Below are 12193 nucleotides of genomic sequence, written 5' to 3' on the forward strand. Positions count from 1 at the left end.
CAAACCCGTGTCCCCTGCATCGGCAGGCGGACTCTCAACCACTGCGCCACCAGGGAAGCCCAGTAAACACTAACTTTTGACTCCCATGTCTCATTCATTCACTCACTGATTCATTATGTTTTTACTATACACTACTATATACCAAGCACAGTCTAGGGTTATAGGGGTAAACAAGACCAATTCAAGCTCTTCTCTCATGAAATCCACAATCTAGTTGAATGAATAAATAAATCCATGAATCAGTAAATGGTAAAGAATACAGAAGAAAATTCACCTAAGAGGAGATACAAATAATAAAAAGATGTATGACAAAAGATCACTTTTGCTATAACTAAACAAAAGTGAGTTAAAGGAAAACTGGAAATTTAAGCAACACACAACATTTAAAGTTGTTGAGGTTTTATTAAAATAACCATTCTCCTCCATTACCAGTTGCATTAAATATTCATGGAATGATGTGAGAGAATAATACATCTATACATTATTTTTTTTAAGTTTATAATCCATAACCAAGTAATTCAGTCCTGGGAATTTATCTCAAAGAAATAACTAAAAAGAAGGAAAAATGCTCTATAGCAATATTAATTAGCAGCAAAAATCAGAAAATACTTTAAATGTCAGAAGAGGAGAATGGTTAAGTGCATTATAAAATATCAGTATCTCATTATTAATAAAAACCTATGTTACTTGATGTTTATGTAAAAGTATACAAAATGTATGTATAAGAAATGTTAAATCAAACAACAACAGAACATCAGATGGTACATGCAATATGGTTACAACAATGAAAACTACACATGGAAAAAAATAGAAATTGGCATTAATGTAGAAATTGGAAATTTTATAAAACTTCATATATAATCTAAATATTGACTTACTAATAAGTCTGGAAGCTTTAACACCATCATATAATAAGGTTTCACATTAAAGACTACAAACAAATAATACTCTATAACAATCGTAGGTAGACTCCGAAGGCAACAACAAAATCCCCCTATCTCTGGCATATATATCCAAACTTGTAAGTGAAAGAAAAGAAGATAAATATGGTTAATATGTAAATTTACAAATAACACTAAGCTTTCCAATAAAAAACCCAAATACTACACGAATTAAATGGTAGAAGATCTCAGGAGTCTAAGAAATATATTTTTAAAATATGTTCAAGGAGAGAAAAAACAGAAATGATAATCCAATCTATACATAAATTGAGCTCTAAATTATTCACAAATCAGTGCAGGTCACATCTCTACAGGAAAAACATTACTACTGCCAAATTCAGAGTAAAATATCCTATCAGGTAGCTTAGGTATGGTTAAGCTAAGAAATAATAGCATCAACTCAAGGTCACATTCACCCTATTCTAACCAAAAAGAAACGTAATTAAGATTTTTAAAGACGCTTTTTCTTTGTTCATTACAGAAATAAACAAGTTCCTCTTCCAGAAAGGCAGTGTAGATTTTTCCCTATTTCTCATGCTAAGTACAACTAAAACCCCAATACTATATACAAAACAAAAATAAGAAGACTCTGAAAAGTGGAAAGAAGAAGGCAGACCAGTTAGGGACCTCAGGATCCAAAGAAAGACACAGTGGTAACGTGCACAGGCTTTGTTTTTGCCTCACATATTCCAGACTTGAAGCTGAAGAAGCCAGCAATCCAGAAAGGGCAACAGGTACAGACATAAAAAGTCCTAACAAAAGCCCATTCTCCCTAGCCAAAGGAACTGAATAAAAAGCATCCCAACAGCAAGACAAAAAAACTCTTAGACAATAACTGCTCTACTCCAGGCAAACGCCACAGAAAAAACTGTGGTCCCAACTCCCACCAATATTAGTGAAGGTCCACTGGACTTCTACTTTCAACATGTTCTAACAAGGAAACCCAGTGCCCTAACTTGGGTAGTATAAAAGAAGGCTTAATAGGGAACCTGGACGTCCAACCCAACCCAGCATTAAGAAGGCACCCCTCAACCTTCCAGAGTGGTGTCAAAGAAGGCCTAGTAGAGAGTCAGGATCTTCACCAACCTTCAGCAATAATGAGCCACCCTACCACCACCACCATGGTGTCAGTAGAGACCTCATGGTGAGCAGTAATGAGGCCTCGTAATCCAACCACTCCAAGCCAGGGAGTTACCACTGGAGGTCTAAATGAGAGCTAGAATTCCCACCTTGGGCCAGAAGTTACAGGGCCCTGCCCACACACCCTTAGATACCAATGGAAGCCAAATGGAAAACCTGGACTTCTACCTCCACCGGGCAGTAGCAAGGGAGCATGTACCCTTTCATAGTTGGAGCATTATCAGATGAAGCCATACAAAATAGACAGTTTAAAAAAGATCTAGAGTCTCAGAAAACAACATCCAAATTTTCAGGTTCCAGTCGAAAATCAATTGTCATACCAAAAACCAAGATCCCAAAGTGAATGAAAAAGACAATTAATATATGCCACTGAGATGACAGAGATGTTAGAACTACCTGACAAAGACTTTTAAAATGCCATCATAAAAGTGTTTCTACGAGCAATTATAAGCGTGCCTGAAACAAATGAAAATAATAATTTAGCAAAGGAAGGAAGGAAGACAGGCAGGCAGGCAGGAATGATGACAAAAAAGGATTCAAATAGAAATTTTAGAATTGGGAAAACGCAATAACAGAAATAAGAACTCAGTGAATGGGTTCAACATCTGAACAGAGAAGATAAGAAAAAATCACTAAACTGGAAGACAGCACAATAGAAATTATCCAGTCTGAACTATACAGAAAATAGAAGAAAGAAAAAAAAAAAAGAACAGAATCTCAAGTACCTGTAGGACCATAACAAAAGATCTAACATTCAAGTCATCAGAGTCCCAGAAGGAAAGGAGAAAGGTGGGGCTGAAAAACGTACATGAACAAATAACTACAAAAAGCTTCTTGAATTCGGCAAAAGATATAAACCTGAAAATTCAGAAGTTGAGCTAACCCCAGATTAATCAAAGAAATCAAAACACATCACAGATAAACTTCTAAAAACTAAAGACAAAGAAAAAATCTTAAAGGAGTAAAGGGGAAATGACACCTTACTCAAAGAGGAAAAACAATTCAAATGACAGCAGATCTTTTAAATTTGAAACCATAAAGTCTAGTAGGAAGTGGCACAACATTTTTCAACTGCTGAAAATATCCTTCAGGATTGAAGGGGAAAACCAGACATTCTCAAATGAAGGGAAACTAAGAAAATTTGTAACTAGTAGACCTTCCCTAAAAGAATAAAGTAAGTTCTCCAAACAAAAAGAATTAAAATAAGGAACTGAGGAATATTAGGAAAAAAGAAAGAATAAGCAAAAATAGAATACACATAATAGACTTTTATTCTTTTATTGAGCTTTCTAAAGTATGTTTCATGTTGAAGCAAAATTCACACCTGATGTGGTTCTCAATATTTAAGACAACTATATTATAAACAGGAGAGGGTTAAGAAACAAAGATAAGAATGCTTTCTACACATCAGTTGAACTAGAAAAATGATGATACCAGTAGACTACAATAAGTTAGATATATGAAATGTAAACCCAAAACAACCACTAAAAAAGTTTCACAACAAGATACACTCAAAATAACTACACATAAATCGAAATGGAATTCTAAATAATGTTCAAGTAACCGAAAGGCAGAAAAATAAAAACACTAAAAACAGTGATCAAACGGAAAGCAAAACCTACAAACTAAAATGGCAGACTAAAGGCCTAACCAACCAATAGCTACATTAAATGTAAATGATCTAAATCTAGCAATTAAAAGACAAGATTGCAGACTGGATTAAACATGATCCAACTATATGCTATCTACAAAAAACTCACTTCGAAGATGAGTTAAGCAAGTTGAAAGTAAAATAGAAAAAGGTAGATCATACAAATATTACTCAAAAGAAAGCAGAACATAGTGAGACACCACTTCACACAGTTAGATGGCTATTTTAAAAAGAGAGACAATAACAAGTATTGGCAAGGATGTGGAGAAATACTGACACTCATACATTGATGGTGGGAATGGAAAGTGGTGCAGCTGCTATGGAAAACAATTTGGTAATTCCTCAAAAAGTTAAACAATGAGATAACATATGATCCAGCAATTCCACTCCTAGGTAAATACACAAGAGAACTGAAAACATATGTCCACACAAAAGCTTGCAAAAGGACATTCCCATAACAGCATTGTTCTTAATAGTCAAAAAGTGGAAACAACTCAAATGTCCACCAACTGATGAATGGACACACAAAATGTAGTACATTACGGAGTATTATTCAGCTATAAAAAGAAATGAAGTACTGATACATGCCACGATATGGATGACCCTTGAAAACATAACACTAAGTGAAATAAGTCAGATAGAAAAGGTCACATATTGTATGATTCCACTCATAGGAAATACTGAGAATAGGTAAATCCATAAGGATACAAAAACCAGTAGTTGCCAGGCGTTGGAGTTAAGTGGAAATGGGGAGTTACTGCTAAAAAGATATTAGGTGATAAAATATGTTCTAAAACTAGACAGTGATGATGGCTGCACAACTTTATGAATATAATAAAAACTTCTGAGTTGCACACTTTAAAATGGCTAAATGGTAAATGTTGTGTATGAATCAATCTGTGTGAATTTAATCTCAATGTTTTAACAAAAGCAGGAACGCTTACGCTAACCTCAGATAAAGTAGACTTAAGAGAGAAAAAAAAAAAAATTACCAGAGTAGATACTCCAGAAAGACACAGCAATGCTAAGTGTAAATGAAACTAACATAGCTGCAGAAACTGTAGGACATAGCTGATAAAAAGAGAAATAAACAAATCCACAATTCTAATTGGAGACTTCAACACCTCTCTTAAACAACTGACAGAATAACTAGAAGAATATCAACGAAGATATAGAAGATGGCAAAAACACTACCAATCAATAAGCTCTTCATGATATGACAGAACAACAAAAGAAAAAACATTCTTTTCAAGTGCCTACAGTAAGACAGACCATGATATTCTGAGCCATAAATGAATCTCAACAAATTAAAAGAAGTGAAGTCAACAGTTTCTTCTCTGACCACAACTGATTCAAGTTAGAAATCAATAAGAAAAGAGTAATAGGGAAATCTCCAATTACTTGGAAATTAAGCAGATCTAAATATTCCACAAGTCAAAGAGGAACACTCAAGAAAAATTAAAAACATACACTGAACTGTATGAAAATACAACATCAAAATTTGTGAAACACAACTAAAGCAGTACAGAGAGGAAATTTTATAGCACTAAATGTACACACTGGAAAAAGTAAAAGTCTGAAGTCAATAATCTAGGTTCTCACCTCAGAAACATAGATAAGAAGAGAAAGATAAACACAAAGCAATCAGAGGAAGGATATAATAAAGATAGCAGAAACCAATGAAGTTTATTTAATCTGTTTTTTTTTAATAATTTAAATTGAAAAACTTCAGCAAGGCTAACAAAGGAAAAAAAAAGAGAGAGAGAGAGGGACCATAAATTGCCAAAACAGGAATGAAATGGGATGTCACTACAGACTGCAAACATCAAAAGGTTAATGAGAAAATAATACAAACAATTCTGCACACAGAATGTGACAACTTTGATGATATGGATCAATAAGTCAAGAAAACAACAAAAACATTCCCAAAAGGTAAATCCAGGGACAGATAGAAAGTTGCATCAAATCTTTGAAGAGGAATTAATATCCCTTCTAAACAATCTCTTCCAAAACTAAGAATGAGAGGAAACACTTCCCATTTCATTGTATGAAGCTAGAATTACCCTGATTCCAAAACAAAGACATTGCAAAAAAAGGAAAACTATACACAAATATTCCTCATTAATATACATGTGAAAATACTCAACAAAACATTAGACATGGAATTCAGCAATGAGTTTGTGGGTGTATAAGTATAAATTATAAATAAATAATCATGACCAAGTGGGATTTATTCCAGGAATAGATGTTTAGTTCAGTATTGGAAGTTCAATGTAATCCACCATATTAACAGGCTAAAGAAGAAAAATCATAACAATATCTATTGATATAGAAAATGCATTTGACAAAATTCAACACCCACTCATGGTAAACGCTTTCAGGGAAATAGGAATAGAGAAGAACTTCCTTAACATGAGAAAGAGGATCTACCAAATACCTAAAGCTACTTAATGGTGCAAAACTGAATGCTTTCACGCAAAGATTGGTACAAAGCCGAGGATGTCAGCTTTCATCGCTGTCATTCAACATAATGCTGGAAGTTCTACCTAGAGCAATAAGACAAGAAAGAGAAATAAGAGGTACAGATGAGAAAGGAAAAAAGCTGGGAACAACCCACATGTCCTTCAACAGATAAATGGTTAAACAAACTGTGATAAATCCATACCATGGAATACGATGCATCAATAAAACTGAACTATTTATACACACAACAACTTAAACATAACATATTATATGATTCCTTTTACATGGTATGTCCAGAATAGGCAAATTCATAGAAAAAAAAAGCAGATTAGAGGTTATCAGGGAATGAGGCAGAGAGACTGGGGAGTGACTACTTAAAGGGTATAAGGTGTCTTTAGGGAGTGAAATGTTCACCACATTGTAAACACACTAAATACCACTGAATTGTACACTTTAAAATTGTTAATTGTATGTTATGTGCATTTTACCTCAATAATACAGAGAAAGAGAGGAGAGAAAAATCAATCCATCCACCTAGGGAGGGTTTAACAAGAAAACCCACTGGCTCACATATTTAAAACCTAAAAGAAATTTGGAAAAATACCTATTTATTACCCTTTCTACCTCCCTTTTACTTCATGTTTATGAAAATTCATTTATGGAAGAAGGTTCAGCGTTTAAACTATTAACAGGTGCTTCTTCTAAGAGTTGAAGGGAAGAGAAATACAGGCATGTGTAGGTGGAATCACTATAAATCTTTATGGACTAATTAATATACTCTTTAATCGTTCATGATGTTCATCAATTTGCTGTAGAGCTATCCCAAAAAGAGTTATTTTACATTCCAAAGGTTTATCAAATTGTAATGCCCGTAAAATACTCTATAGTTCTTGAAGAACAAATACTAAAAACTACAATGAAATATTACTTTAAGAAGTTATTTGAAAATACTTTTAAATACACACATGTATCTTTAAAAATCAGTTTGGTAAGTGGCATTTCTTTATCATTAACTAGATAAAAAGAAAAACTAGAAAATTATTCCTGTGTCCCTGAAAGTAATTTTTCATAAGCAAGTCAGAGACAAATTTCATAAATTATATAACAGTTATACTGACAGGTTATTACACCAAGAGAATATTAACCTTCAATCCCTGACTCATTCAAGAAATGTTTGCAGGAATACTTTTAGCCTCTTTATCTGGTCAAAACACTAGAAGCTAAGCGGTGTCTGCACAAACCAATCATTTCACCAGCAGTTTTATATTTCTTTAAGGCCTCATATAAAAAGCACCTGCCTAAAGTGAGTAATGGAGTTTTACATTCATTGCACTTAGGAACAGCGTATGAAACCTATTCCGTTTTCCTCCCTTGTGGAATATATTTCAGCTTATATTGCACAACACGTTACCAATGCATATAAAGACTCTCTGATCAGCCATTTGGACTGCAGTCAGCAACCTGCCTGAGTGCTTTATTTTTTTTTCCTTGCCCTAAATAACATACTCACTTAATTCAACAACTCAAATGAAAAAAATCTTTTAAGATGGTGATCTTACTTTCTTAATAAATATATAACACATATATGTGAACTAACTGTATTTGGAATACAATGGTGAGACACAATCCTTGAACAAGGCTGGCGCAGTAATAGTTGAAAACTAGTTGAATACATCAATCCAGGGGAATAAAACAGAAGGCTATATGGCATGTCTTCATGTCTGTTTTTTCTCCTGAGCAACGTACAATTAAAAACTTTCTGTAACCACACTAAAAAGCTAACTTAATTTTGACACATTAAAGGCCTGGAAGTAACGCTAAACAATTATTATAACTGAATCACCCGCATATCTGCCAGACCCCAAAATATTTTCAAGACATACATATCCCAGTCATTTCCAAAATTTGCTGAATATGAATGAAGGCAAATTTTTAAAACAGTAACAATGATGAAAATGTCATATGCTATTTTATAGCTGAGATAGATCTAAAATTCAAGTACAACTGATAAAAAGAGTAATGAAGATTGAAGGGAATTACAGAAATGAAAAAAATAGAGGAGATTTGCCATAATTGTAAGATTAGGACTTGGTAATATTTTAAACTATATATTTTAACATATTGTAATAATACAGATGAATAAGTAAAAAATAAAGAAAGAATTGAAAGTGTGCAAGGCAAAAGCTCCTCGCTGCCCCTTGCTGGTACCCTCATGCAATAACCTAAGGCCAATAGCTAGCATCAATTAATGAACATTTACTTAGACCCAACTATGCAAAATTACCCACATAAAGCCTATAAAATATGGTGCCTGCACTCCAATAGCTCACAATCCACTAGGCAAGAAATGAAAAGATACCCCAAAATTTGGCTAATTCAACAATTACCTCAAGTATTAACATGAAGTCTACGAAACTGGCGAGGCTGTGATAATCAGGCTCAAATCTGAAGCAAGCTTTGGCAAACTTTTTCTATAAAGAGCCAGAGAGTAAATATTTTAGGCTTTGTGAACAATAAGGTCTCTGTTGTACTTATTCAACTCTGTTACTGTGGTACAATAGAGCCATAGACAATAACTAAACAAATAACTAAATAACCACTGTGTACCTGTGAAAAACAGGCAGTCGGCTAGATTTGGCTTGTGGGCTGTACTTTGCCAGTCTCTGTTCTAGAGCAGTTGTTCTCAACCCTGAATCCACATTAGATTGACACAAGAAGTTTTTTTTTAATAACCAAGATCCAAGCCCCACCCTTAGAGACCTCCAAAGTAAGAGGTCTGGTTTGGCCTGGAAAACTGTATATTTCAGAAGTTCTCGCTAGTGCTATAGAGGCAAAGAAGCTTTGATATGAGAAATCTGCAAGACCTAAAGTTAAGATTTGTGTTCTTGTACCCATCAATTTTTGGCCTAAGAACCGAGAGGAACATTGATGGGTCACAGCCTAAGACCACGAGGCTTATACTCACAAAATAATCTGGCATTAAAAATCAACATATTTGAATCAAAGAGATCTCCGCATTCCCATGTTCACTGAAGCATTATTCACAATAGTCAAGACATGGAAACAACCTAAGTGTCCATCAACTGATGAATGGATAAAGAGATGTGGTGTGTGTGTGTGTATATATACACACATACACATATATATAAAGAAATTATTATTCAGCCATGAGAAAGGAGGAAATCCTGATGTTTGCAACAACATGAATGGACCTTGAAGGAATTATATTCAGTGAAATAAGCCAGACAGAGAAATACTACATAGTATCACTTATATGTAGAATCTTAAAAAAAAAAAAAAAAGTCAGACTCATAGATACAGATTAAAAAGTGGCTGCCAGGGGCTGAAGGGTGGGAGAAATAGGTAGAAGTTCATAAAAGGGTACAAACTTTCAGCTATAAGATGAATAAAATCTGACAATCTAATGCATAATATAGTAACTACAGTTGATAACACTATATTGAATAACTGAAATTTGCTAAAAGGGTAGAATTTAAATGTCCTCATCAAATGTGTGTATAAACATGTGATGGATGTGTTCATCCTTTTACAAGGTATATGTATATCAAATCATCACAACTGTCAAATATACAACACAAAAAATCTTTCAATTTTGTCAATTATACCATGATAATGCTGAAAAAAAATCAATGACATTTGAAAAATAACCACAATCAAGTTATTATGTATAAAATAAGCTATAAGGATATACTGACAACACAAGGGATATAGCCAAAATTTTATAATAACTATAAATGAAGTATAACCTTTTAAAATTGTGAATCACTATATTGTACACCTGTAGCGTATAATACTGTACGTCAATTATGCTTCAATAAAAATAAATAAAAAGTTATTAGAGTTAGGTAAACTGAAATAAAAACTAAAATACATATATCCCTTCATTTTGTCTATACTCAAAAAAAAAATCAGAATTGTTCTAATTTCTAAAGTCGAGGTACTTGGCAAGGAAGGACTGTTATCACTCAACAAAATCAGCAAAGTAGACTCTGAAATTTACAGAACCAATAATAAATTCATTATGATTAGTTACTGAGTTCTTAGTGTTCAAGGCAAGGTGGCAAATGCTTAGGAAGCAGCTAAGAGCAAGACAAACACACTCCCTCTCCTCAAGATGTTTAAATTGTAGCAGAAAGTAGCTAAGGTTTATTGACCCTTTAAATATGCGCAAGACACCATGCACAATGCTTTATTTTTTCTGAAATACCACAAAAAGAACATGAGTTAGACAAACAGTACTATCATCACTGAAAAACTGAGTGCTGAAGAGGTTAAGTAACTAGTCCAAGGTCACACAATATGACCAAACTGGGACTTGCATCCAGTTTGACACTGAAGATTACATTCCTAAACACTACGTTACAAATGTTCATCATCCATTAAAAACAATTACAACACTAAAGTGATTGTGAAAGGAGAAAACACACCAGAACAGAGAAGGGAGAACAGATCAGTCATACTCATTTATAGTTATTCTGTATATCACAGACATGAGCTCTGGTTCATAATAACAAAGAAGGACTAATTTCTACTTCTTACGTGCTACACACAATGCAGGGTGGGCATGCACCATGGCACACATGTATATTTTAAATATATAAAGATGCCTGTGTGATAGTGTATTCAGCAGTTTTCCATGATGAACTACTCATTAAACTAATGTAATATAGTCCTTCTTTTTGTTTAGTGAGTGAGCACTCATAGGAACTAACATTGATGAGTGATGTGCTCCTCCTGATTTAGGATCTTACAACATAGTTTACCAATTTCGAGATATATGGACAAAATGATGAATACTCTTTAATACTACTGTGGAACAATCTTCTAAAATGTAGCTATCTTACAGATAGATTCATATCTTTCACAGTCACGTTCCAGTAACTCCCAGGAAGATAAAATGTGAGGATAACTTTTTTAAACGCTTAAGTCCTTAATTTTTTTTTCTCTATGAGAATTTTGTTCTGTAACCATAATAGATCCTTATGTGCTGAAAAGTGTGATACATCTGGAATATGCTACTTTAAAAATCTACATTAAGAAAGTTTCAAGGGAAACACTAAATAACATTTTAAAAGAGCAAATTCTAACATTCACAAATTAACAATTAACTCTAGAAACCAAAACATTTATTATAAAAGCTGTACTGGTTCAGATTTCATTGTTTTTTAATATCAGTAATTCTTAATGCTACTTGAAAAATTTATAATCTTGTAAGTTTCAAAGAATTATCTTATAACATAGCTTAGTTTGTGGGAAGATAGCGTATATGAATGCGAGTTGTATTTCTTTGGAAAGACAAATGTAAACCTATTTAGTGATCTGATTTTCCCTTTCATCTTGTCTCCAGTTTCTGTGTTGATTTATAATGTTCATTGTTTCCAATTTTAACAAATCACCTAATGGCAGAAAGGAAAATATGTTAACCTTGGAATTATTTGCAGTTGGAGAATTCCCTTTTGTCTGGCCCATACAGGGCCTGCAATCTGTTTTAAACACAGATTGTCTGTCTTTCGTCTGACAGCCACCAAGCTGCACAAATTACTTTCTGCCTGTTCACCTGTTTGCAGCTGCGTCTGTAAGCTAAAGATTCTGCAGTTTGACTTGAGCAACCACTTCAGGATTGATGACATGTGCTGCTGATAAAGTGAGCAATTTGAAGAAATTACTGGCTTGAGTTATTGAAAGACATCTGGGCATGAGCTGAGAACTAGAAGCCTTCAATCATGTGCTTGCAACCTGCAGTGGCGGCAGCAGTGTTTGAAGTGATACCCTACTAAAAGAAGCTGGCCCTGGCACTAAATAACCAAGCCATCTATGGAATATAATCTCTTAAATGAGTAATAAAAGGTTCTGTCTTTTAGCTGTACAAATTTAAGGTCTCGTCCTTTCTTTAAACTATTAAGAAAAAATATAAGGCAACAATTAATCCTTCCTGTTTCTATCCTTTTCTGAGTTAATTTTACATAAATCTCGTTTC

At 33.8% G+C, this 12193-nt stretch overlaps 1 protein-coding gene across 15 annotated transcripts in view; it reads right to left on the reverse strand.

Annotated features, from left to right (window-relative positions):
• VPS13B (vacuolar protein sorting 13 homolog B) overlaps positions 1-12193 on the reverse strand; it is an 802500-nt gene that overhangs the window by 581175 nt on the left and 209132 nt on the right. The window contains exon 18 of one of the 15 annotated variants that reach the window (XM_055091336.1): positions 6195-6278. The exons of the other annotated variants lie outside the window; for them this stretch is intronic. Coding sequence (XP_054947311.1) covers positions 6235-6278 — 44 coding nt within the window. The 3' untranslated portion in view covers positions 6195-6234. Of the gene's footprint in view, positions 1-6194; positions 6279-12193 lie in introns of those variants that run through there. 15 annotated transcript variants of the gene reach the window in all.

Source organism: Physeter macrocephalus, chromosome 15 (genome assembly GCF_002837175.3).
Source record: "Physeter macrocephalus isolate SW-GA chromosome 15, ASM283717v5, whole genome shotgun sequence".
Taxonomy (NCBI): domain Eukaryota; kingdom Metazoa; phylum Chordata; class Mammalia; order Artiodactyla; family Physeteridae; genus Physeter; species Physeter macrocephalus.